Below are 27,804 nucleotides of genomic sequence, written 5' to 3'. Positions count from 1 at the left end.
GAGGAGTGAACCAGCATATGGAAGCTCTCTCTCTCTCTCTCTCTCTCTCTCTCTGTGCCTCTCAAATAAATGGATAAACAAATAAAAAGATGGCTAGGAAGGCTCTCTGAGCTGCTGGCCTGCAGGTAAAGCCGACAGAAGTCTGGTGGAAGAAGCAGACGACAGCAGTAGCAGCAGGAGCAGAGACACTGTCCCCAGGTGGGATAATCCTGGATAAGAGTAGGTAGAGGAGGCCAGGGACAGGGGGTGTGAGAGGCACGCAGGGGCCTGGGGTCTTCCCAGGCCCCACCCATGTTAAACGGGGAGAACCATCTGAAACCCAACTTGACTTACAATTCCAGGTTTGCCAGACTTTCCAGATGGAAGGGATTTCTTTAGACCCCACTGATTCTTCCCACTCTGCTTCCGGAATCTTAGCAGCAGCAACACTAAAACGCACAGCTGGCCGGCTGGGTAAAGTTCAGCTCTACCCAGGCCCAGTGGGTGTCCCCAGAGGAGAGGGTGGGCCCAGACCTCGGAGGCTGTGGCTGGGACCTGCCTGTGCAGTGCATGGCGTGGGCAATGCTCCAAGTAGCCTTCCATCCGTTTCCCAACTGACTCTCCCGGCAGCCTGCTCTACCTAGCTCCCCAAAACCAGCCCCGATGTCCCCCCCCCAACACTGCCTGAGGGCTTCCGGTCAGGGAGAGCCCGCCTAGACAGAGGTGGTGGTTCCCTGCACAGCTACACCAGGACCGGAGGCCCATGGAGGCAGGCAAACAGCTCTCGAGGGCTGCCCTGCCTGGCTGCCTCCCCGTGGGTGGGGCCATTTGCTTCCTGCTGAAGCCGCACACAGGGACTGCAACCTCCACTCCCCAGGCATGAAGTCACCCTTGTTGCATTATTTTTCTCTTCCTGCAGGGAAAGTCTTTGACAGTCACCCTCTGACAGCCACATCTCGCTTTTTGCACAGGTACCAACCTGTAGGCATAGCTCTCGGTTTGCATTCCTGGCTACCTGAACCCAGGTGTGCCTATTCAGAGGCAAGGGCATCTCCTGTGGTGTCCTCAGGTGGCTGTGGAAACCACCTCACCCACCCCCCCGACCCCACTTCTAACCTGTAAAACCTTGTGGTGGACTTAAAAGAGGCAGGCATTTGGGGCCGCGGTTAAGACACTGCTTGGGATGCCTACATCCCATATCCGAGTGCCTGGTTCAAGTCCCGGCTCCTCCACTTCCGGTCCAGTTTCCTGTGAGTGCACACCCTGGGAGGCAGCAGGTGGAGTTCTGGGATTCAACTTCAGTCTGGCCCAGCCCTGCCTATCAGGGGCCTTGGGGGACTGACCCAGTGGACAGATCTCTCTCTCTCTTTCAAATAAAATGAAAACAAATCCATTCTTTTTTTTTTTTTTTGACAGGCAGAGTTAGACAGTGAGACAGAGAGAGGTCTTCCTTCCGTTGGTTCATCCCCTACAAATGGCCGCTACAGCCAGTGCGATGCGCCGATCCAAAGCCAGGAGCCAGGTGCTTCTCCTGGTCTCCCATGCGGGTGCAGGGCCCAAGCACTTGGGTCATCCTCCACTGCACTCCTGGGCAACAGCAGAGAGCTGGACTGGAAGAGGAGCAACCGGGACAGAACTGGCGCCCCAACCGGGACTAGAACCTGAAGTGTCAGCGCCGCAGGCAGAGGATTAGCCTAGTGAGCCATGGCGACAGCCAGCAAATCCATTCTTAAAAATTAAAAAGAGAAGATGGTGATGTTTAGGATGAAGAAGGAAGATGTTTTCTCTCTGTGATGACTCTGCTATGTCTTTTTTTTTTTTTTTGTCTTCTTACTTACTTGTGTTTGTTGGGGGAAGTAGGGATACACACCCTTCACTCCAGAGACACAGGATGCAGAGTCAGTGTCACAACAGAGGTATCTTTTTTAAAACATTTACTTATGGGGCAGGTGCTGTGGCGTAGTGGGTTAAGCCTTCTTCTGCGGCACCAGCATCCCATACGGGTGCCGGTTCGAGTCCCGGCTGCTCCACTTCTGATCCAGCTCCCTGCTACAGCCTGGAGGAGCAGCAGAAGATGACCCAAGTGCTTGGGCCCCTGCACTCCCAAGGGAGACCCAGAAGATGCTTCTGGATCCTGGCTTCATAATGGCTCAGCTCTGGCTGTTGCCGCCATTCGGGGAGTGAACCAGCAGATGGAAGACCTTTCTCTCCCTCTCTCTGTAACTCTGTCTCTTAAATGAATATACATTTTTTAAAAAAGATTATTTACTTATTTGCAAGCTAGAATTACAGAGAGAAGGAGAGAGAGAGAGAGAGAGAGAGAGAGAGAGAGAGAGAGACTGTTAATCCAGGAGCCAGGAGCTTTATCCATGTCCCCCACATGGCTGGCAGGGTCCCAAGGACTTGGGTCATCTTCCGCTGGGAAGAACCTTTTTTTATTTTTTTGATTTACTTATTAATTTGAAAGGCAGAGATACACATACACACACACAAAGCAGAGAGAGAGAGAGAGAGAGAGAGAGAGAGAGAGGGAGGGAGAGATCCTCCATCTGCTGGTTCACTCCCCCAGATGGCCACAATCGCAGGAGCTAAGCCAGGCTGAAGACAGGAGCCAGGAGCCTCTTCTGGGTCTCCTACATGGTGTGCAGGGGCCCAAGAACTTGAGCAATCCTCCACTGCTTTCCCAGGTCATAGCAGAGAGCTGGATTGGAAGTAGAGCAGCTGGGATTCGAACCGGTGCCCATATGGGATGCCGGCACTGCAGGCAGAGGCTTAACCTTGTATGCCGCAGAGCCAGCCCCGGGAAGCACCTCTTGACAAGACATGCTGCTGCTGCTGTCCGACACCCAGACGGGCCCTGTGAGGACATGAGCCTGAAGGGGAGGCAGCGCTCCCTGGGAGCACAGTGGGCTCTGCGGTGCCATTTCTGAGAAGTGCGGCTTGTGCTGAGACCCAGCTGTACTTGTGAACCAAGCCAGCAGTGAGAACAAATGTCCGGGGTTCAGATGAGGACAAGGGTCCTCTTCACAGTCCCCAGCAGCCACAAGGACAATTATGAGAGGGGCTAACAGGTGGATAGCGCCCAGGATCGCAAGGCAGCTGTGTGCCCCGGCTGACTCAGATGGCCTGTCTGTGGACTGGCGGCCGCCACACCGATTCTGCGTGGACTTGGTGATCCTACTGCATTTCAAGGAGGCTGAGTGACCCTGGAGAGGAGCTGCCCCCTGGTCTGAAGCTGGTGAGGAAAGGGAGTGATTGGAGTGTCCCCCGGTTGGGGTTAACGTTCAGTTTCTGGCTTCAGGCTTACGACCAACAGCACCGTGTGAATGCTCAGCGGAGACCCAGCGAGGTTCATGCTAATTTGCTCTCGTTAGCAACAGACGGTGGCTTTTCCTTGGGAGAAAATGACAGTCGCATGGTCCATGTGGCCGTCAGCATCCCGGCATGTTGGGGTGGGCACAAGGTTACCTCCCTAAACTTGTCAGCTGGTCAAGTATGTTGCCTGAACTCTGGAACACCTGACAAACACCACTTGGACAATTCAGCTACATCCCTGTGCACTGGGGGATAATCCAACACACTGGCACTCACTTTTATACGCACTGTCAGGACAGATCCGACCCGGTCTCTCCCCAGATGGTCTCTCCATTTTATGACGTCACGTCCCAGATTCTAGAACGTCTCAGTGCCCTCACAAAGCCCCCTGGACCTGTCAGAGTTCCACAGCATAATCTGCAGCAATTAGCCTAGCCTGCATCCCTTCTTTGGGATTTAATTTTGTGCAAGCAGGCCCCCAATTACTGCCCACTTGTAATTGAAGAGCTCGTTTGTTCTTTTCATTGTTTAGAACTTGGAATTCACAGCGGCTGGATTTCCAGCTGGCCCACAGAAGCTTCGGGAACCTACCACGTATTATTAGTCTTGGCACGGTTGCACACTGTTTTGAAGGAAGATGTGTCTCAACATCGCAGCTGGGCTTGGAGATGGTGGGGAGAGACTGCTCCATGCATCCAGCCCAGGGGTCCCTGACCCCTCTTCCCGGCTTCACTGGGAGACACTGTCCTCTTAGGACAGAAGAGGGTCCCTGGCCTCGCCCAAGCCTACTGCACTGGTCACCCCACCAGGCTGAGCTTTTGGTAGGCATCTGTGACTCAGAAGCTTTCTACACCTGATGGGCGCACAGCTTTTAACCTCGCCCACCTGTCTTCATGATTTATGTTGCTTGTATAGAGATAGCACATCTAAGTTCCTTTGGAAACGGCAAAGCCCGTGGGCCTACAGCTGAGCCCATAAAGGGAGCCCAGTAAACATTCACTGACCCCTACCACGAGCCAGTGGAGAGCAGCACGGCCCAGGGCTGCCCAGCACCTGAACGTAAGCTTGTCATTCCCAGCAGGCCAGACCAGGCCAGGGGTCCTGAGCAGCAGCCACACAGCCCAGATGCAACTAAGGGTGCTCCAAATGGGCCCTTCGTTTTGACCCTGGCCCTTAGACCATGTGGCCAGAGAAAGTGGCTATGGGGGCAGACATCTGGTACGGAGGTTAGGTGTCCGTTGGGATGCATTCACCCGGTATCAGAGTGCTGGGTTTGCATCCCAGATTTATTTATTTACTCAAAAGGCAGAGTTACAGAGATGCAGAGGCAGAAGCAGAGGCAGAGAGAGACAGAGAGAGATCGTCCATCCACTGGTTCACCCCCCAAATGGCTGCACTGGCCAGAGCTGGTGGATCCAAAGCCAGGAGCCAGGAGCTTCTTCTGGGTCTCCCACATGGGTACAGCAGTCCAAGAAGTCAGGCCATCTTCTACTGCTTTCCCAAGCACATTGGCAAGGAGCTGGATCAGAAGTGGAGCAGCCGGGACTGAAACCAGCACCCATATGGGATGCTGGCACTGCAGGTGGTGGCTTTACCTGCTACACCACAGCACCACCCCCCTGGATTCACTCTTGATTCCAGCTTCTTGCTCATGGGCAAGCACACAGGTGAGCACACGGCCACAGCAAGATTCGGTAACCTGCCCAAGGTCCCCCCACCCGGCAAACAAATTTCACTACTGGGGTGTCAGCCAGGCCGTCTGACTACAAGCCCATGGCTGCTGGGCAGACGGACTGCAACGGGAGCCAGCGTGGCAAACACAGGCAGTAGTGAGTGGCCATACCACAAGGGCAGGGACAGAACCGTGGTGACACTCGTCACGGAGCACATGTGCGGAAAGTCACAACCGACAACACTGAAACATGGGCATTCTTTCAATTCCCTACTTCAGCAAGTTTGGCCGACAGTGACATGTTTCCTTAGGGCAGTGTTTCTCAACCAGGGACACGCTGTGCTCCCAGGGGAGATGTGCTGTGCTCCCGTGGGCACCCCGACCCGGTCTGGAGACCGCACGGGCCGTCAGGACTGGGGCATGACCCGGGTTGGGGGGGGGTCCCTTGGCCCTGGCGTCCCACGTGGCACAGGACAAGCTCCGTCACGCCTACACTGGAGCAGCACAGAGGCTGACAAACTGCTCCAGGTTGGGCAACTGGGGCAGCAGTGCAGTCAGCGTGGGTGACACCCGCATCCCATGTCCCAGCTTCTCCACTTCTGCTCCAGCTTCCTGTTCATGTGCACCCTGGGAGGTGGCAAGTGACGGCTCAAGTCCTTGGGTCCCTGCACCTGTATGGGAGACCCAGATGGAGTTCCAGGCTCCTGGCATTACACTGGCCCAAGCCCAGCTATTGAGGACATTTGGGGAGTGAACCCGCAGAAGGAAGCTCCCTACCTCTCTCTCCCTCTCCCTCTCCCTCTCCCTCTCTGTCTCTCCCCTTCCAAATAAAATAAAAAGGAACAAGAGAAACCCTGCATTAGAGAGGCCAGCTCTCACTGCTTGTGGGATTGCTCACGGGGCTCAGTTTGACCACCCACGTAGGGATGGAAAGCAGAAGTCGCTCTCTGTTGATCACTTAGACCCAATGCTCCCAGCAGACAAGAGAGCTTACCACGGTCCCCCAGCCACACTGAACACTTTCAAACGACGTAAATCCAAACACAGACCTTTCTGTTAATCCAGACTCCATCCCATCCCTCAAATGCTACCAACACAGAAACACAAAGTCTCATAAGACGAGAAAGGGATGTACAATGATTAGAGACGGACACCGGCTCCCAGCTGTGCACAGAAGTCTTTCTAACGGAGTAAAGGCACAGGGCTCTGTTCTGGCCCTACTGATGCAGCAGGAAACCCAGTGTCCCACACCGTCTCCCTTTCTGCAGAGCCAGGGGCCTGGCCAGGGCAAGATTTTCCATTACTTTGCTGCTCTAGGTGCAAAGTAGCATAAAAGCAGGACCTCGGCTCAAGCTGGCTGTCTTGGAAAATCACACTTCCACGAGGACTCTGCCATGTATCAGCAGCAAGAGCCATCCTTCCCAGAGGGCAGCGAGTGCCCTTGAATCTCGAGTGTTCATTCAATAAAGACATTTTATATGATCCGAACCAACACAGCACCAGGAAATGGCCAACATAAATGTCCTGGAATTTTATCATTTGTAAGGGCTGCTTTATGTGCCAGGAATGGGAATGACGTTGCTGTTTCATGAAGGGATTTTACAGCCTTGGGAAGACAGGCACAGAGCCATCCGCCCGAGACACACTGGCCTCGAGGCAGCATCTCCTGGCCACTTGGACCTGCTCGCATCCTGGCGTCCCCGCTAAGGGAATCCCCTCAGTGATGTGACCTCAGCTCCTCACTTTGTAGAAGCTCAGACGAGAGACTGCTCTTCTGGAAGTCACAGGGACTGGATGTCACTACCCTACCCCAAGAGCTGTGGCCTCCCCACTGCCACCTGTGTTGTCCTGTATGTGTACACACTGCCTTCTCCACACCTCCCAGACGGCATCTGCCATCATGAGACACTGGTTACCATCTCCTAAAAGACAACAGGTGCCAGGAGCGGGTGTTGGGCACAACTGGGTGTTACGTTGCTGCTTGGGACACCTTTGTCTACATCACAGTGCCTGTCTGGAGTCCCAGCTCCTCCACTTTTGATTCCAGCACCCAGCTAATGTGCACCCTGGGAGGCAGCAGGCAATGGATCAAGCACTTGAGTCCCTGGCACCCACGAGAGACCTGGATGGAGTTCCTGGCTTGTGGCTTTAGCCTGTCCCAGCCCTGGCTGTTGTGGGCATTTGAGGAGTGAACTAGTGGAAGGAAGATTCTCTCTCTCTCTTGCTCTCTCTGCCTTCCAAATAAAGTGAAAATCAATAAGTAAAATTAAAAGAAGAGATGTCTAATTCATTAGAATATGGCACATGTAAGAACCAACATGAAGCCGGTGTTGCGGCTCAATAGGCTAATCCTCCGTCTAACAGCACCGGCACACCAGATTCTAGTCCGAGTCGGGGCACCGGATTCTGTCCTAGTTGCCCCTCTTCCAGGCCAGCTCTCTTCTATGGCCTGGGAGTGCAGTGGAGGATAGCCCAAGTTCTTGGGCCCTGCACCCACATGGGAGACCAGGAGAAGCACCTGGCTCCTGCCTTCAGATCAGCGTGGTGCGCCGGCCGCAGCGCTAAGGCCGCGGCGGCCACTGGAGGATGAACCAAAGGCAAAGGAAGACCTTTCTCTCTGTCTCTCTCTCTCTCACTGTCCACTCTGCCTGTAAAAAAAAAAGAAGAAGAAGAAGAAGAACCACCAACACGAAATTATTCATTCTTTATCTTCATTTTCAAGTCAACAGCACTGTGATAAAATCATGTTCCTTCTAACAGGCTACAGTTGGGTGTCGGTGAGTGAGCAAGGATGGGAAAGGGAGAACTAACCTGTCTGATCCCCACCATCCTGCGGTTTCCTGGGCTCAAAATTCTCACTGTTGGGAGCCAGTGTTGTGGTGTAGCAGGTAAAGCCACTGCCTGCGATGCCAGCCAGTTTGAGTCCTGGCTGCTCCACTTCCTATCTACCTGAGATGGCAGCGGAGGATGGCCCAAGTGCTTGGGCCCGTGCACCCACATGGGAGACCCAGAAGAATCTCCTGGCTCTGGCCAGCCATCATCCAAGGAGTGAGAGAGTAGCCGGAAGATCTCTCTCTGTCACTCTTTAAAATAAATCAATAAATCTTAACCCTCGTTTGCCTTCTCCCCAGTGCTTACACAGACAACAGGAACTGGTGCTGCTCTCTGCGCCCTGTGCTCAGGACTTGAAGAGGTTCAAGACTCTTGAAAACACTTTCACAGGTCCAATATGCCTGCAGTCAATCACATCCCAGCACAGGCGAGACAATGGACTCTAATTTGGTGCCTTGATAATTGTTTCTGGCATCTCCGTCTTAAAATGTTTTTCTTTGACATGGTCCTAAGATGCTTTTTGGGCCGGCGCCATGGCTCAATAGGCTAATCCTCCACCTAGCGGCACCGGCACACTGGGTTCTAGTCCCGGTCGGGGCGTCGGATTCTGTCCTGGTTGCCCCTCTTCCAGGCCAGCTCTCTGCTATGGCCCGGGAGTGCAGTGGAGGATGGCCCAAGTGCTTGGGCCCTGCACCCCATGGGAGAACAGGAGAGCACCTGGCTCCTGCCGTCGGATCAGCGTGGTGCACTGGCCACAGCACTAAGGCCGTGGCGGCAATTGGAGTGTGAACCAAAGGCAAAGGAAGACCTGTCTCTCTGTCTCTCTCTCACTGTCCACTCTGCCTGTAAAAAAAAAAGAAAAGAAAAAAAAAGATGCATTTTGGATTTAAATTTTTTTAAAAATAAAATCTGCCAAGAAATGTTCTTTTCTCTCTTCCCCTACTTCTGCATAATTGTGCTCAGATGCCAGCTAGGGCAGTGGTATTTTAAGTGGCGTGTATATATTTAGCAGTGCAATTATGCAAATCCTGCCATGTTTATGATTGTAAATATCCCTTGAGGGCAGTGCCATAGCACCTAGTCCTGAACCGAGCTTTTGAAGGGTTTGGATTGAAATGCCCAGAATTCATCCCTGAGTTGACTTCTCTGCCCGGTGCAGCTGGGGCTCCTGGGGCTCCCTCCCGGGGTGGGACACTGCACGTGGCGGGAGATGGATGGGTTCTCCAGGGGAGCTGGGCTTCTATGCCACTCTCTGGCTCTGTGACCTTGGGCAAGCTATTCACCCTCCCTGACCCTCAGCATTGGCACCTCTAAGATGTGGATGAGGGTGTGGGGTCAAGATGATGCAGGGCACGGTGCCGCCTGCTATCTTCTACTTCCAGCCTGGCTCAGCCCCCACAGCTGCCAGCACGCACGGCCCTCTGCAGAGCCCAGCGGGCCCTCAGTGCAGCCCAGTCACCCAGCATGCCACACGGGGAACCGTGGTCGAAGGGGAGGGAGCCTGGCCCTAGCCCCACAGGTCCCATGTTCTTACCTGCCCAGGTATGGTAGGGAGACAGCTGGTGGTCCCTTTTAGTAAGGAATCTGTTTACTCCTCCCACGTGCCTGGGCTGAGTTAGAGGATGATGTTTTGGTCTTTTAGTGAGAGTGATTGCAAATGAAGAGGGTGTGTGTGCACGTGTGTTCACATATGTGTATGTGTGTGTGTGTGTGTATCTACGGGGCGACTGGGGGAGGCAATCCAGACAGGCCACCTATATGTAAGCACCCCAGTTCCACCGTTGGGAGAGACAGGTGAGGCATCACTTAGATCAGGTGCAGTAGATAAAATTCTTGCTTGGCAGTGTTCCCATACAATTGTACAATTACACCCACACGTCTGAACAGGAGAGTGGTCGTGACAGTGTATCTCAGCACAGCCTCAATCATTCCAGTCCATTTTCCTAGTATTTGTTTTTCTGGAAATACCAGCCATTCACATTTCCTGAAGAGGTTTTCTAATGTGCAAAACAGAAAAGCCTCAGGGGGTCAGCAGATTCCTTGCATGAAAGGAGCTGAGGCCCTGCAGGGTGTGGGAGCTAAGATCCTGCTGGGCTGTGACTGGGGAGCATGGAGGGAGGACGCCAGGGTTTCGTTCTCTCTAGAACCAAAGCAAGCAGCACTCAGGGATGCACATGAGGCCATGTGCGTGGGTGACACGGAGCCCAGCCTCTGGGGAGCTGGCAGTTGCCCTGGCTGGCCAGGAAGTGCCTGGAACCCTGCAAGGCAGGCCCTGTGCTGGGCTCCAGGTGGTGGATTCTGGTCTCAGATCCTCCGCTACCCACAAGGGGGCCAGAGTGGCAGGCGCAGGTGCTCACAGCCCAGGCTGCCAGGTGTTCCCTGCTGTCTGCACTCAGTTCTTCCTGTTCTGAGTCCTGACCTCTCTATCACAGGCCCTTTCCCACCAGGGGGACCTCGCCCACCACTGGGCATCCTGCCTGGGAGGCACAGGGAATGCGTGTCCGAGCCTGGCCCATCTGGGCAGATGTTGCTCTGGCTGCGGCCCTGAACATGAGCCACTCCCGTCGGCTGCCCCTGGGCTGCTCTGATCCTTAGACGGTCACTTCCAAAGGACTCTGGAGACAATGAATGCTAATGCCCAACCCTTCATTTTCCCTTAGTTCTGCACAATCACGCCAGCCACTGTCTTTGCTTTTTCTAAAGATGCATTTATTTATCTGAAAGGCAAAGAGTTACCCAGATGGCTGCAACGGCTGGGGTTGGGCCATGGAAGCCAGGAGCCAGGAGCTTCATCCAGGTCTCCCACATGGGTGCAGGGGCCCAAGGACTTGGGCCATCTTCTGCTGCTTTTCCCAGGCCATAGCAGGGAGTTGAATTGGAAGTGGAGCAGCTGGGATTTGAACTGGCACAGGATGCCAGCACTGCAGGCATCTACTGTCCTTGTTTTTCTGGCCAAGTGAGAGACATTTGTTGTGTCACGGGGTTGGTGTTGTGGCACATCAGGTTCAGTTACTACCTGGGATGCAGGCATCCCATAGCCCTGGCTGTTCCACCTTCCCATCCAGCTTCCTGCTAATGGCCTGAGGAGGCAGCAGGTGATGGCTCAAGTCCTTAGGCCCCTGCCACGCACATGGGAGACCCGGATGGAGTTCCAGGATCCTGTGTTCAACCTGGCCCAGCCCTGGCCCGAGCTGTTGCAGCCATTTGGGAGTGAACCAGGACACAGAGAATCTTTCTCTCTCCCCATCCCTCTCTCTGTCGCTCAGTCTTTCAAATAAATAAAATAAATCTTAAAAAAAAAAAAAGAATTTGTGTGTCACATGGATGACCCCAAAATAATCATGTTTACTCACCTCCCAGCCTCCTAAAATCTCTCCACTGGGATGTTCCCTGTGCCTGAGGGACGCCCCTCTGACGACGTAGGGAGACAGGGATTCCCCGTGTGTGTGTGAATCGCGGGGTGGGCAGGTGACATGGCATTCACAGGCCCGGTCCACTTCCGGTAAAGCCGTGTCAGTGAGTGAGGCCGGCAACCCGTGTGCCCAGTAGGCTTCTGCTAAGGGGTTGAATAACCAAACACCTGATTGGATTTTCCATCCCCTTCGGAATGCATTCATGACAAGGGAAATTCATGACAAGGGACCCAGCTTCTGAGCCTAGCTGATCACAATAATGACGTTGACTTCCTGTGACCAATTTGGCTTAGAGAAATTCCCTCTATCAAAATCAGCTTTTTTTTTTAAAAAAAAAAAGAGTTATTTTTTTTTTTTATTATTTGAAAGACAGAGTTACAGAGAGAGGCAGAGCCAGAGAGAGAGGTCTTCCATTCCACTGGTTCACTCCCCAAATGGCTGCAACAGCTGTAGCTGAGCTGAGCCAGGAGCTTCTTCCGAGTCTCCCACACAGATGCAGGGGCCCAAGGACTTGGGCCATCTTCTAGTGCTTTCCCAGGCCACAGCAGAGAGCTGGATCGGAAGAGGAGCAGCTGGGACTAGAACTGGTCCTATGTGGGATGCCAGCACTGCAGGCTGGGGCTTTAACCCACTGTGCTGCAGGCTGGCCCCAAAACCAGCTTTTCTGATAGGGAATGAGCTTTGGACATAGAGTAGGAAGGCTATGGACTAGTAAATTATTATGCATATAAGGAAATTTAAGGGACCAGCACTGGGGTATAGTGCATTAAGCCACTGCCTGTGATGCCAACATCCCACATCAGAGCACTGGTCTAGGTTCAGGTCCCCGCTGCTCCACTTCAGATCCAGCTCCCTGCAAATGCACCTGGGAAGGCAGCAGAAGATGCAAGTAGTTGGGTCCTTGCCACCCACATAGGGGACCCAGGTGGAGTCCCTGGCCCCTGGCCTTGGCCTGGCCCAATCTTGGCTGTTATGGTTATCCGGGGAATGAACCAGCAGATGGAAGATCTCTTTGCCTCTGTCTCTCCCTCTTTGTCACTTTGCCTTTCCAATAAATAAATCTTAGAAACAAAGGAAATCAAAATCCACAGAATGTCACTCACTAGGACCATTAAGAGCATTAATTCCAACCCATTCTATCCTGATACAAATTCAGGTTTTTATCAATCCTGAAGACAATGACAAAACAAAACCACATTCTAAACGAAAAATGCCAAGCGCCACTCAAACGCCTCCTCCCTGAACCCCTCACTCCCTATACCGGACAGCAGAGCAGTGACCACAATCCCCAGAGACATCTGTGTCCCATGGTTCCTGCATGGCCTGACTTTCTTCAGAGTGGCTCAGGTGCACAATGGTGACAACACCGTGAGACCCACACCCCAAGGCCTGCATGCTGTTGACCCCACAGGTGCACCTGTCCCGCTCAGCACAGCCTCACCGGACCCCACCCACTTGGAAACACTTGGCAGACCAGGGTCAGCTGTGGGCGGCACGAGGCTGGTGCATGCCCTGTGTTCCCTGGGGGACCACTGGAAAGCAGCCCAGCCCTCGCCCACTCTCCCCACGCCTTACTTGGTCTCTCTGTCTTTGGGAACAGTGGCTGTGTTATAGGTGAATACTTGCTTCTTGACCAGGGGTGGCCCGAGGTCCACAAAGCCCGGAAGGTTCTGTGGCTTTTCCAGGTACACCAAGGTGCCTGGCTCCTTCTTGAAGGACTGACGGCTAGGCTGCATGGTATGGGGGAGCCCGTGGGCGCTGTGAGCCGGCAGGTCCAGCATGTGCAAGTCGCCAACCCGGTGCGGGGAGGCAGGCCGCGTCTTGGTGCCCAGGGTGGGCAGCTGGCCGTCAGGGTACTTTCTGGGTTTCTGCCGGTACAGCGCCTGCTCCATGTGCATCTCAGCTTGCAAGGAGGGGTTGCAGTAGGTGCTTGCCGAGCTGATGGCTGTGCGGTGGTAGGCGACAATGTGGTCGGGGACATCGAGGGGATGGCCTCCGTGGGACAAGGCTATGCTCATGCACCCATCGTGGTAGAGGTAGGGGTCCGCATAGACACCCTCGTTCCTATACATGGTCAGGTTCTTGCCTCTGAGGTCCTCATCCGGCTTGACTTCCCGTCTCTCCAGGATGGCGCTGGGGCTGGGAGAGATGGATTGGGAGACAGGCAGGCTGGAGAGTCTGTCCCTGGGGATGGTGGCATTGCCAGGCACCATCATGGGCCGGGAGCCCCCGTACGGAATCCTGGATGGGGAGGGGGGCATGTAATGGGGCACGGGCGTGGACTGCGGGGAGCTCAGGATCGCGTGGGCGGGATGAGCCATGGAGCCCGGTCAGGAGGCGCTGGGGCCTTCTCCTCGTGTGTAGACCATTTCCCTCTGCATCTGCAAATACAACCAGGCATGAGAACATGGCGTTGACACCCAGGTTTCGGGGGCGTCTCGATGTGACTGATGGTGTGGCCTCCTTGAGGCCCCCCTTGCCCGGCCTCCCCCTGCCTCCCCTGCAAGGTGTTCACGCCTTCATTTCTGGAACCTTCCCCAGGCTCAGGGACTTTACAGGTATGGAGAAGTTAAAGATGACGGGGGCCTGTGCTGTGGCGTAGTGGGCTAAGCCTCTGCCTGCAGTGCGGCATCCCATAAGAGCGCCAGTTCTAGTCCCAGCTGCTCCACTTCTGATCCAGTTCTCTGCTATGGCCTGGGAAAGCAGTGGAAGATGGCCCAAGTCCTTGGGCCCCTGCACCCACATAGGAGACCCAGAAGAAGCTCCTGGCTCCTGGCTTCAGATAGACATGGCTCTGGCCTTTGTGGCCATTTGGGGAGTGAACCAACGGATGGAAGACTTTTTTCTCTGTCTCTGCCTGTCTGTCTGTAACTCTAACTCTCAGATACATAAACTAAGAACTCTTAAAAAAAAAAGAAGCTAAGAATGCTGAGATTGGTGAAATGCTCTCCAGTGGGCCCAATGCAATCACAGGGTCCTCATGAAATGGACAGGGGGCAGGGCAGGGAGGTCGGGACAGGGGGAAGCTGTGCCACACACAGAGAGACGGGGATGCCACACTGCTGACGTTAAGGATGGAGAAGTGGGCAGGTGTCCCCAGAAGCCGGAAAAGAGCAGGAAAGGGAGGCTCCCTCGGGGCCTGTGTCTCTGTAAGATGCAGTGACCTTGGTCATGAAACCCATTTTGGATTCTTGCCCCTCCCAAGTGTCAGATAACAAACTTGAGCAGCTGTATGTCGCTAAGTCTGCGGCAATTCATCACAGAGACTTCAGGCAGCTAGTGCGCCCGACGTACAGCCCTGTCTCTCGGGCTTGAGGGGAAAAGATGGAGAGAGACGCTTGACAAATGCGGGTCGAATGGGCCAGTAGTGCTGCAGCGGGGTTTTCCAAAACTTCCCTTGTGCACGTCTTCCCCCCGGGAACTCCGGGAAATAGTAACCTGGCTTTCCCAGGTCTCCAAGCTGACGCTATCAAGGGATGGGACCAAGGAAAGCTCAGAGGGAAGCTGTCTTCATCTGCCAACCCTGCGGCACCCAGAGAGAGATGGGGAGATGAAGATGCTCTGGGGACCAAGCGCTTCCAGCAGGGCGCACTAGCAGGCGCCTTCAGGAGCACAGGGACTTTCTGCTGCGTTGGGGTCAGGCCAAGACCCGGGAGGGGCACGTGCACTGGATTCCCCCAATGGCCCAAAGGGCACCAATGGCTCCGGCTCCCCATTCAAGTCTGCTCTGTGCCAGCACAGGAGTCCACGTGCCCCATCCTGCTCCCAGGAGATCTGACGGATTAGAAGTGTAAGTGTGGGAGGGTGGGGTGAGGAGACGACAAGAACCAGGATGATGGGGCCGGCGCTGTGGCATAGCAGGTATAAAGCTGTCTGTGCTACCAACATCCCATATGTGCGCCGGTTCAAGTCCCGGCTGCTCCACTTCCAATCCGGCTCTCTGCTATGGCCTGGGAAAGCAGTGGAGGATGGTCCAAGTCCTTGGGCCCCTGCACCACATGGGAGATCTGGGGGAAGCTCCTGGCTCCTGGCTTCGGATTGGCCCAGCTGTGGCCATCTGGGGAGTGAACCAGTGGATGGAAGACCTCTTTCTGTCTCTCTCCCTCTCTCTTTCTCTAACTCTGTCTTTCAAATAAATAAATAAACCTTAAAAAAAAACCAGCCAAGACCCATGGTGAGCATGATGGGGAAAGAGTAGAAATCAGAGGCAACAGGAGAAGGCTTGAAATGTGACAGAGCCCCAAACGATGCCTTTTCATACACATGCATAGGACCAGGCAGCATCCACTGCTCTGAGCAAGCCAAGGTCCTGTCCACCCCTCACCCATGAGGACATGGGCCAGGACGAGCCCTCTGAGCTGTGGGAGCACCCCTGTACGGGCCTCTCAGCCTCCACCCAGACAACCATTTCTGGGGAGTCCCAGGGGATGCTAGGTCCTTGCCCACCCCCCATTGGGTTCCCACCACAACAGGCTGGGTGGCTCCCCACTCTTGAAACCCAGCCTGCGATGTCCTCCAGCCGTCCTCACCCTGGGCTCTCTCCCCCACGTCCTCACCCTGTGGTGACAAGCTCGGGCTCAGGTGCACCTGCTCTGCACAGCCCCCAGACTTCTCTCTGTCGCCACCCCACAGACAGACACACAACTTGGTAGCTCGGTGCCTGAGATCAGGAGGACCTCTCCCAGCATGCCTGCTTTGTCCTGCTCCCAGAGCGGCCAGGGCAGCCGAGGGATAGAGGTCTTGTAGGAATCAACACAGGGACGTCCACCTCTCCTGCTCTGTCTCCCACAGCTCGGGGCCCAATGAACAGAAGGTTACTGCTCAACAGTGAACAACACAGGGCATTACGAGAGGGACTGGCTCAGCCCTGGCATCAGAGCCCTGGCTAAATCCCCCACAATGCAACAGTCAACCAAAATGAGCACAGACCCCAGAAGCCTCCATGGAGAAGGCAGCAAACAGTGCCCAACCAATGGGAAGTCCTCTGTCATTCCTGCTATTAATTCCAAAAAGAAAATTCCAGAACCTGCTAGGGAGGAACCACCATTTTAACAGGTGGCTCCCCGCTCATTTTGCTCTTCCTCCAGCCTCACTAGCACCCAATAGAAACCTCCTGCTTTCTGGAGAGGGAAGACAAAGAGACATCAACATTCTAGAACAGTCTAGAAGGACGCAGAATGTCAGTGAAAGGGAAATGTCAACGTAGTTTTATCTGATTAAAAAACATATTTTAAAACGGCAGAGGTGTCTTAAAAACACATTTGGTGATGTGAAAAGACATCGTTGGGAGGCACATCATACAAGGACTTGAAACAAATGAACATCATGGCCAGTTATGTGGCACAGCGAGTTAAGCTGCTGCTTGCCACACAACATCCCATATCCAGGTGCTGGTTCGAGTTCTGGCTGCTCCACTTCCAGTCCAGCTCCCTGCTAATGCACCTGGGAAAGCAGCAGATGAAGGCCTGAGAATTTGGGCCTCTGTCACCCATGTGGGAGACCTGGGTGGAGCTTCTGGCTCCTGGCTTTGGCCTGGCCCAGCTCTGGCTATTTGGGGAGTGAACCAGGCCATGGAAGATCTCTCTGTCTTGTCTCTCTGTATCTTCCTCTCTCCCCAGCACTCTGCCTTTCAAAGACATAAATAAATGTTAAAAAAAGTTTTAAAAATCCTCAAAGAAGCTCATTAGGAGGAAAAACTCATTAGCCTTGCTGGTGTCATGTGTAGAAGATATCGGAAAGAAATGAACCGTTAATCAGAAGTAAGTGGATCACTGCGTGGGATGTGCACAGCGGATGTGGGTGGCAGTCTGAACAATCAACAGCCAACAGGGCCAGCGCCGCGGCTCACTAGGCTAATCCTCTGCCTTGCGGCGCCAGCACACTGGGTTCTAGTTCCGGTCAGGCTCCGGATTCTGTCCCGGTTGCTCCTCTTCCAGGCCAGCTCTCTGCTGTGGCCAGGGAGTGCAGTGGAGGATGGTCCAAGTTCTTGGGCCCTGCACCCCATGGGAGACCAGGATGAGTACTTGGCTCCTGCCATCAGATCAGCGTGGTGCGCTGGCCGCTGCGGCCATTGGAGGGTGAACCAACAGCAAAGGGAAGATCTTTCTCTCTATCTCTGTCTCTCACTGTCCACTCTGCCTGTCAAAAAAAAAAAAAAAAAAAAAAACAGCCAACAGGCACCACGGCTTGGAGACCAAACAGTGGTATCTCGGCCAGGGAGGGCAGATGCCAGCCCGGGCCGTCAGCAGCAGGACCTGCCGGCGATGTTGCGTGATCAGTCTTGCTGTGAAAACTTCACAGAGAATCTTGGCATCCCTGATGGGGCCACACAGCAGAGCTGAACACTCGCTCTGAGCGTTTACAGAACACGGAGCCTGAGGCTGGCTGCTTCCCTCAGACAGGAGACTCAGAGGTTGGGAGTGAAGACGGCTGTCCCCAGGGAGAGACGGAGAGAATGACGTGAGGATCCCATGGCGCAGCCGAAAGTGGATACACGCAGGAGCCTCCAAAATGAAACAACTTGGGCTCATGAGCCAAGGGCCATGCACCTGCCAAAACGTGCCCACATAGGAGCCATCCATGGGGAAGTGAGGAGAACCCCCTCCAGTCTTCAGGGGACCATGTATATTCAACACCAAGTGGACCCGGCAGACAACAGGGGTGATGAGGAAGACCTCACCACCCACGATGTAAAATCCCCGGGGCCTCTCCTGCCAGTGTCCCTTCCCGAATCAGGCACCAGCACGGCTTTGCTTCATTTTTCAACTGTTACTTGGCGGTCAAGTAAAGACCTGGCTTTGAACACTCACTGGGTCTTTCCCGCACGGCCACACAGAGTGAGAACTTTCAGAGGCAGGGTGGGCATTTGGTTGCGCAGTTCAGACACCTGCATTCCATCCCAGGGTAGCTGGGTCTAAACCTGGCTCTGCCCCTGGCTCCAGCTTCCACTAATGTGCACCATGGGAGGCTAATGTGCCGGCGCTGCCCCCCACATGGAGACCCGGATGGAGTCCCTGGAGCCCAGCTTTGGTCCTGGCTGTTGTGGGCATCTGGGGAGTGAAGTGGCAGGTGGGAGATTGCTCTGTCTCCCTCTGTCACTCTAATAATAACAACAAACTCCAGGAGTAAATAACACTAGTCTCACAAGGTAAAATAAATAGTCCACACACACATACACACAGCCTCACACTCACACACACAGTGACACATCCTCACACACTCACTCATACACAGACACCCTTACACACACACACATCCACTCCACACTTATACCCCCCATAACACACACCCTCATACTGTCTCACACTCCCTCCATATAGTCACATATACACCTGCACACAGTCACAACACCTTCATACTCACACACATCCTCACACTCATATTCACACATACCCCACACTCATCCCCTCCACATAACACACCCCTGACACGGTCCCACATACACACCCACACACACTCAGTCACAACACCTTCATACTCACACACACACATCCTTACACTCATATTCACACACACACACACCCCACACTCACACTCTCCCCAAACACAACACATACTCTCACACTGGCTAATACCCCCCACAGTCACACATACACCCGAAGTCACAACACCCTCACTCATACCCTCACACTCTTATACACACATTCACACTCACTCCACACTCATACCTTCCCCCACACATAACACACACCCTCACAATGTCTCACAGCCCCAGTCACAACACCCTCACACTTATATACACACACACACCCCACACTCTCCCCCAAACACAAAATACACACCCTCACACTATCTCACACACCTTCACAAAGTCACACACAGCTACACTCACACACACCCTCACACACATGCACCAACCCCATACTCAAACCCTCCTCAAACACATAACACACACCCTCACACACAGTCACAACAACCTCACACACCCCACATTCATACCCTCCCCCACACATAACACATTCCCTCACAGTTTCACCCCCCACAAGTCATACATACACACACTCAGCCATACACAACCCTCACACATACACACTCCCACAGCACTCAGTCACAACACCCTCACACTCATGCACACACACACTCATATACACCCTCAGGGAGCTGCCATTCACCCTATGTACACACACACACACTCACATACACCCTCGGGGAGCTGCCATTCACCCTATGTACACACACACACACTCACATACACCCTCGGGGAGCTGCCATTCACCCTATGTACACACACACACACACACACTCACATACACCCTTGGGGAGCTGCCGTTCACCCTATGTACACACACACACACACTCACACACCCTCGGGGAGCTGCTGTTCATCCTATGTACACACACACACACACACACACTCACACACACCCTCAGGGAGCTGCCGTTCACCCTATGTACACACACACACTCACACACCCTCGGGGAGCTGCCGTTCACCCTAACAGGTCCCAACCCTGATTCACCCCTGTGCTCCCTGGTACACCTGCTGTCTGGGTCACCTCCTTTCTCTGCCCAGGTTAAAAGCATCAGGATTTGTTCCATACCTGACACTTCTTCCCCAGAAAACACCTGCACCAATGTCCTGCTGTGAGCTCTACAAAGTTTCATTTCCTGGTGAGAAAGAGACAAACTAAATACACTAACAAGGTTCTCCCCACACCCCCCCAGGACATAGCACACTCCTAGCCTGGCCCAGCCAGCCCTCGCCCTTCCGCCCTGGGAATACCGGCCACTGCTGGATGAGCCTGCTCTCCTCCTGCAGCTCCTCTGTCAGCAGAGGCTGCAAGTCCCTCTTCCCACCGAAACCACAGCCAGGGCTCGCTTCATCCCAGGGCTGTTTCTGCCAGAGCTTGTTTGGGGGGCAGGGGTGTGTGGATGCGGTCCCTGCCTGCAGCGCACAGCCTGGGGAGCTGACCGGCCCCTCCTTGGCCATGGCCCCGAAAATCTCAGCAGCAAAGCCATCCCTGGAGAAACCTTTTCATACAGCGAGCTACCCTTTCTCCAAAGCTCCACAGGTCAAACCAAATTGCTCTCATGCAGAACTTCCTTGAAAAATAGAAGCAACCTCTAACACGGGGGAAAAAAAACAAAACAAAACAAAAGAAACCCTGGCATGAACCAGTGTTTATCTATAGTGATCTAGGGAGCTGCCTCCCGCCATGGTGCCTCTGTGGAGCCCACGAGATATGCATTGTGGATGTACTCTGCAAAGGGAACATCTCGTACCCCAGGCACTGGACTCTGGACCCCACCCTCCCAAGCCTAGGAATTCCTAAACATCCCGCTTGCCGTGAAGCACTGGAGAAAAACAGAGACGGGTCCGTAGCACCCCACTCATCCTCGGAGACCCGAGCCACTTACTCTTTCTTGGGGAAGTCACCTGTGTCCCCAGCGCCACCAAGCTGCTCATTGGCACATTACCCTGCAGGGCGGCTGCCCTGCTCGCTTCCGAGTCCTGAGCCCCGCACTTGGCTGTCTCAGAGGGTGAGTCGTGGGAGGCAAGGCCATCACGGAGGCCATGGCGGTCCCCAGAACCTCCCCAGCCCATAGGCTCACAACCCACGAAGCCCATCTTGCTGCTGCCGGGCCTTGGGAGCCAAGCTGCCATGGGCATGGAGGAGGAGGAGCCCTCCCCACCACGAGCCGCTCGCTCCTCCCCTCGGAAGTTAGTCACCCAGTAACCTCAGCCCGTGGCCAACCACAAGCCAGGCCCTAAGGCCCTCAGGCGCTGATCTGATGGCAGGAGCCAGGTGCTTATCCCGGTCTCCCATGTGGTGTAGGGCCCAAGCACTTGGGCAATCGTCCACTGCACTCCCTGGCCACAGCAGAGGGATGACCTGGAAGAGGGGCAACCGGGACAGAATCCGGAGCCCCGACCGGGACTAGAACCCGGTGTGCTGGCGCCGCAAGGTGGAGGATTAGCCTAGTGAGCTGCGGTGCCGGCCTATCAAAGACCCAATTTAAGACCTGGCATTATGGAGATTATGAGGTTGCTGGAAGAAAACGTAGAGGAAACACTCAAAGACATTGGTGTAGGAACAACTTCTTGGATGGGAACCCCGAAGCACAGGCAACAAAAGCAAAACTAAGGAAATAGGACCATATCAAACTCGGAAACAAAGGATGTGAAAATTCAAGTGGAGACATTCAGCAGAAAGGAAAAAATAGTGGCAAACCATCTATCTGCAAAGGAGTAACATCCCAAATATATATGCAACTTAAAAAAGTCAACAACAACAAAATCAATCCAGTTCAGAAATGGAAAAGGACTTCAACAGACAATTCTCTGAAAGAAGAAATACAAGGGGAAAACGAACATATGGCAAAATGCTCACCACCTCCATTCTTCAGGGAAATGCAAATCAAAACCACAATGAGATATCTCCTCACCCCCATTAGAATGGTTAAAATCCAAACAACAGAGTAACAAATGCTGCAAAGGATGTGGAGGAAAAGGAACACTTGGACACTGCTGGGAGGAATCTCCGGGAATCAAACAGAAAGAAATGTTTGTGTGGATCAGTATTGCTATACAGTTTGTCAAGCTTTCTTTTATGCGTATGTGAAACCGATGGTTAAGAATGTTATCCTACCACAATTATATTTTTTAATTTTTTTGACATACAGAGTGGACAGTGAGAGAGAGACAGAAAGAAAGGTCTTCCTTTGCCGTTGGTACACCCTCCAATGACCACTGCAGCTGGTGCACTGTGCTGATCCAAAGCCAGGAGCCAGGTGTTTCTCCTGATCTCCCATGGCATGCAGGGCCCAAGCACTTGGGCCATCCTCCACTGCACTCCTGGGCCACAGCAGAGAGATGGCATGGAAGAGGGGCAACCAGGACAGAATCTGGCACCCCGACCGGGACTAGAACCTGGTGTGCCAGTGCCACAGGTGGAGGATTAGCCTACTGAGCTGCAGTGAGAACCCACAATTTTAATGATCTATAATTACTTAAAGATTTACCACATACGGTTGAAACAATCACTTTTCTATTAAATTACTGTTTACAGTAGTTGTCTATAGCTCACTAAACTGGTATAAATTTTTCTTTCATTAAACTTATCTGGTAAATTAATAAGCCTTTTTACTGCAATGTAATTTGAAAATTGGCTCAAAATCTAAACCAAAGAGAGAAAGAAAAAGGAGAAGGAAGCACAGTGGAAAGGAGAAAGGGGGAGGGAGGAATGCGATATCATTGTGTTCTTACAGTTGTGTTCAAAAAGCACACCGAAGCCGGCGCCGCGGCTCACTAGGCTAATCCTCCGCCTAGCGGCGCCAGCACACCGGGTTCTAGTCCCGGTCGGGGCGCCGGATTCTGTCCTGGTTGCCCCTCTTCCAGGCCAGCCCTCTGCTGTGGCCAGGGAGTGCAGTGGAGGATGGCCCAGGTGCTTGGGCCCTGCACCCCATGGGAGACCAGGAAAAGCACCTGGCTCCTGGCTCCTGCCATCGGATCAGCACAGTGCGCCGGCCGCTGCGGCCATTGGAGGGTGAACCAATGGCAAAGGAAGACCTTTCTCTCTGTCTCTCTCTCTCACTGTCCACTCTGCCTGTCAAAAAAAAAAAAAAGCATACCGTGTCTGCTAAACACTAATGAAAAGAAAAGAAATACAAAGAAAACCAATGCACATTAATTTGTTCCCCATATCACTGCTTACCTATTTGCCAAACTGCAGAAACTCAATATAGAACTAAGAACATAATGTACATTCAATAAATTACAATTATTGAAATGCATTAACTATACACAGGATATGTTAAAAAAACTACATATAACATCACAAAACTTCACATAGGATCAAAGCATTTACATAAGATGTGTGTACACATGCAAAGATGAAGATTACTTGCAGAGAAATAAATGTATGAAAGAAATAAAATTAAAACACGTTGTAAATCCTTAATTTCCTTTTGAAACTGTTACTAAACTGTAATGATTTTTAGAATCCAGAGGGGTAAAGATTTGAAATTTTGATTACCAAGCCAATTATAGTCACCTGCATTCCATCCTGGAAGTACCCAGGTTCAGTATCCACCTCCGACTCCTGACTCTAGTGGATTCCTATTAGTGTGGATGGAGAAGGCAGTTGTGATGGCTCAAGAAATCGGGTACCTGTTTCTGGCTCCTGAGTCTAGCTTCCTGTAATGTGGACCTGGAGGGCAGTGGATAGGACCCAGGTATTTGGATACCCATCACCCTTGCTGGAAACACGGAATGAATTCTCCAACCCTCCACTCTGCCAGGCTCAGGCCCAGTAGTTGTGAGAATGAGAAAGTCAACCAGCAGATGAGAACCCTCATTATGTCTGTTTCCTGCACTCTGTGTGTGTGTGTGTGTGTGTGCGTGCATGTGCATGTACCTGCATGGGTATGAGTATCTGCCTCTGAAATAAATCTTAAGAATAGATAAAGATCACCCACTTTTGAAGAGTTTTAACTTTATTTATTTAAGAGGCAGAGACAGAGCTCTCCCATTTACTCCCTCACTCCTTAAATGCCTGCAGCAGCTAGGACTGGTCAGGCTGAAGTTAGGAGCCAGGAACTCAGTCTCCCACGTAGCTGACAAGTACCCAGACACTTTTGCCATCACCTGGTATCTCCCCAGGACACACATTAGTGGGAACGCTGGAACTGGAAATGGATCCCGAATTCAAATCCGGGCACTGGGACACAGGGCACAGACATCCCAAGGAGAAACTTAGCTCCCACATCATATGTGCGCCCTCAAGAATCTGACAAATGACAACTAAAGGCTGTTAGCCTAAAGCTAGTGTAAGGGGCACATTCAAAGCTAGAGAAACCTCCCTTGCAATTGACTGCCTATCTTCCTTCCCCTTCATGTTGTATAATGTGACTGTTATGACCAGTTTTCCTCCCCAATCTGTTCAACTGTAGTGCCTACCTGACGCTGATGCCACTGCTATCTCAAGCCGCCACTGCCGCCGGCCTCTCTCTTCCGCTGCCCAACACAGAGCCCCCGCCGCCACCTGCTTCTCTGCTGCCCATGGCGTCAGCACCGCCACTCCCTCCTGCTTCCTCGCCGGCCACCGACGCTCCTGACTGCTGGACTCTGTGCCCCGCCGCGTCTTTCCTCGCCGCCACCACTTCCTGCCCACAAACTGCGCTGTCCAAAGCAGGACGCCCCACGGAACGCCCACGCCGACACCCACTGCTTCCTGGTTCTCCAGGTCCTCGGCCGCTGCTGCCGCCAGCGAAGACTGAGACTCCCCACCTAGGAAGCCCAGGCTTCAGTTAGGCTGGGACAGAGCCGCCCTTCCCCGCCCAGGACGGCCGACACGGAGCCGCCACCACCGCCTCTATCCGCGCCACCCCTCACCCTCGCTACCGCCGCCTCCTTCACCGCCGCTGCCCAGGCCTACACCAACACCGGCCCCACCTACCACTGCTTCCTCGCTGGCAGCCGACTGCTCGGTGTCTTAGATGAATCGCCACCACCGCTGCTGCAACCTTCCTCGCCGCTGCCCTTCGATGAGCTGAGCCGCCCCGCCCACGACGTTTACGTGGCCCCAACGCTACGCACGCTGATGCTGACCCCGACGCCACACACAACGCTAGGACGCTGACGGTGACCCCGACGCCGCATTCGACGCAGCGTCGGGGTCAGCGTCAGCGTGCGTAGTGTCGGGGTTTCATGGAATGGCGAGGAAGGATGTAGCGGCGACAGTAGCAACTCTTCTGAGACCTGGAGAAGTCGGACGTGAGCGAGGAAGCCCCCACCAGTGAAGGGGCACCGCTGGGCGCACGCGCACACACACTGGCAGCCACCGCCGCCCTTATTTAGTCTGCAGTGGCTCTGCCCGCGCCCCATCGGCCTCCTCCCGAAGGCGGCTCCCTCCCAGCGCAGCCCAGAGCCCCTGGGACGAGCCTCGAGCAGGTCCCCGAGCAGGACTAGCCCTAAACTGGAAAGGCGGCTGCCTGATTTGTGTGTGAGGAAAAGCATCGGCGACCAGAAATGGCTGACAGGTCGCGAGAGAGAGGCAAGCCGGGCCTCAGAGGAAGAGGAAGGCCGGAGCGAACCGAGGTTTGCTGAAAGGTGGCAATTCGGGAGCCGCTGGGCTGAGGGTGGGCGCAGCGGAAACTGCCGAGGTTTGCCGAAGGCGGCTTTGTCCGAGTTGCCCAGATGTAGTTGGTGGAGCGGCAGCGGGGGCACCGGCGGCGTCTGGGAGTGGGGGAGGAGGAGGAAGACCCGGATGCAGTGGTGGCGGCGGGGGGGGGGGGGAGGAGGAGGAGGAAGAAGCGGCGGGGGGGGGAGGAGGGAAGAGAGGAGGAGGCGAGGAGGCGGCGGCTCACTGCTGGGCTGAACCGGATGCGGCTTCTTGCCCCTCCCCTCCCTTCTCCCCCCTCCCAGGTTCGCCCTGCCGCCATGTTGTTGGCACCGCTGCCGCGGGCTGAAAATGAGCCTGGTGTCGGCAGAAGGAGATGGCCCGGGAGCGCTGGCGCCAGTTAATGGGGAGGTGCTGAGAGTCGCTGAGGGCGCGCCGCCGCCTCTGCCGCCTGCTCGCCCACCCGTGCGTCCGTCCACCCGCCCACCTATCTCGGCCACTCTCCCCCGTCCCCGACACACACTCACAGGCCGGACGTTGATGGTAATGTATGCGAGGAAACAGCAGAGACTCAGTGATGCGTAAATCGCCTTTCTGGTTTTCAGGCTGCGGCGGAGGCGGGGGGGGGGGGTGGTGGCTGGGGGGGGGGGTTTGTTCCTCCTTATCTGGAGCTGGCCGGGCCGCCATTTTTGTTGTTAACCCTGATCGGGTTCGGGCTGGGGGAGGAGGAGGCGGTGGCGGCGCCATGTGCAGGGCCCTGGGGACCGGCTCAGCGGGCCCAGCGGGGGTTCGCGGCACCGTGTACCAGGGGGGAGCCCCCAGGGTGTGCGCCCACCCCGGGGAGCACGCGGGGGAGGGGCGGCCTGCGGGCTCGGCTGTGTTTCGGCGCCCGGCCAGGCAGGCAGGCAGGGGGGTTCTCATGTCCCCGTGTCTCTTCCTGTGTTTCAGCTGTCACGACTGGAGGGGGGACTCGCAGCCTTTCCAGGTACCAGCCGAGCCCGGGGCGCGGGAGTGCCAGGGGCCGGCCCAGGGGAAGGGGATGGGACGGCTACTCGAGCGCAGGCTTCAGAAGTCCCTTCAGGCCCCTCGGCTGACACAAGCCCTGCGGAGCCCCGGGGAGTGTGGGGCCGGGTGCCCAGTGTGCTCCGCCACGGGGCTTAAGGACTTAGGGTCACAGGGGACCTGAGAGAGCTCAGTAGTTCTTTTTTGGGGGGGAGTGGGGGAGGTGGGGGATGATTGGCAGCCAGGCATCCCAGGCCCGGGTAATTTAGGTGTGGAGGGATCGCTGGGAGGTGATGGGTGCCACGGGAGAGGCCTGCATGCTTGCTGGGCGCACGGGGCCCGGAAAGTTGCTGGGAAGGAGCCGAGCGGCCTGTGGTTCACGCCTCGCTGGCTGCGATAGCCAGCCCCTGCCCCAGTGGTTTTTTGGGGGGGGGAGGGGGAGAGGGGTGGCCGTTTTGGCCCAGGTAGCTGCCCTGTGAGAGGCTGTCCTTCTGTTCTTGTTCAGGAGTTGAGATCCCTGGCTGCCTCGGACGCAGGGGTATGTCTGTTAGGATCCTGCAGGGGCTCCAGCTCCCAGGGCTGGAGGGCTTCGCAGTGTACTAGCCGTGTCTGGTCATGGAAAGATAGAAGGGCAGGCTGCTGGCCTGAGAGGTCACTGCCGTGCACCAGTAAAGACCCTGTGCCCCCAGTCTTGCTGAGTCTGCCCACTCCTGAAGTTGAGTAGAACATGGCCTCCTCAGATGAGTTAGAATTAAACCCAAGTTTTAAGTGTTCTCGTTAAGTTCCATTATGCTTTCTCCAAATATTGGCGATTTAAATCAGTTTACTTTGATCAATAGTTCCCACACCTTCAGGAGTAGGTAATGAGGTCTGAGAAGTTTTTATGTGAGTCCAGGAATTGGAGAAGTCATGGTTTGGAAGTTTGCAGGAACATATGCATATGTACATACACGCCTGTGCATGTGAGTTGCACATGTGTAGCAGTGAACTGAGTTTCTAGTCTCTTTGATTAATCCTGGAAAAAAGGCCTTTAGCTATTCCATGGGAAGTTTTTTGAGGTATCAGTATGCCTCGATGGTTAATTATTTTATTTACAGGGTGAGAGTGATTTTTTTTTTTTGGCTAAAATGTGGTGGAATAGTATCAGGAGACTTAACAGCGACTTCCACGTTTCTGTCTTCATAGTATGAAGGCACAATTGAAAATGAGAGTTTTAACTTTGGAAATTCAAAACGGTGAATAAAGCTAATGATGTGTCAGTGATTATTAAATTAGTCTGGAGAGTTGAAGTTTCAATTTTTCTCTCTTGTTTGAGGGGTGATGTTTTACAGGCACTTAAGTATTCATCGAAAAGTCACCCCAGTAGTGGTGATCACAGACATGAAAAGATGCGAGACGCCACAGACCCTTCACCACCAAACAAGATGCCGCGGAGGTCTGACAGTCCTGAAAACAAATACAGTGACAGCACAGGACACAGCAAGGCCAAAAACGTACATACTCACAGAGTTAGAGAGAGGGAAGGTGGTGA

General features: G+C 54.2%; 2 protein-coding genes across 15 annotated transcripts in view; one reads left to right on the top strand and one right to left on the bottom strand.

Annotated features, from left to right (window-relative positions):
* LOC103352187 (sickle tail protein homolog) overlaps window positions 1-25,402 on the bottom strand; it is a 97,334-nt gene extending 71,932 nt beyond the window's left edge. Inside the window, 4 exon segments of the mRNA XM_051832430.2 lie at window positions 12,787-13,592; window positions 19,752-19,818; window positions 24,110-24,439; window positions 24,609-25,402. Of these exon segments, the coding sequence (XP_051688390.1) occupies window positions 12,787-13,592 (806 nt within the window). The 5' untranslated portion in view covers window positions 19,752-19,818; window positions 24,110-24,439; window positions 24,609-25,402.
* A 78-nt stretch (window positions 25,403-25,480) lies between these two features.
* The window catches only part of LOC100342241 (WW domain-containing adapter protein with coiled-coil), a 100,555-nt gene continuing 98,231 nt past the window's right edge, over window positions 25,481-27,804 (top strand). For 4 of the 14 annotated variants that reach the window (XR_011381649.1, XM_070055892.1, XM_070055889.1 and 1 more), the window contains exons 1-3: window positions 25,481-25,852; window positions 26,220-26,256; window positions 27,589-27,800. Coding sequence is in view for 12 of the 14 variants with exons in the window: in XM_070055892.1 (XP_069911993.1) it covers window positions 25,822-25,852; window positions 26,220-26,256; window positions 27,589-27,800 (280 nt within the window). In the remaining 2 variants the exon portion in view is untranslated. The remainder of the gene's footprint in view (window positions 25,853-26,219; window positions 26,257-27,588; window positions 27,801-27,804) is intronic. The other 10 variants (XM_070055891.1, XM_070055894.1, XM_070055893.1 and 7 more) reach the window with 4 other exon arrangements.

This window comes from Oryctolagus cuniculus, chromosome 13 (assembly GCF_964237555.1).
Source record: "Oryctolagus cuniculus chromosome 13, mOryCun1.1, whole genome shotgun sequence".
Classification (NCBI taxonomy): Eukaryota; Metazoa; Chordata; class Mammalia; order Lagomorpha; family Leporidae; genus Oryctolagus; species Oryctolagus cuniculus.
This window is presented reverse-complemented; position numbering and strand designations above follow the sequence as displayed.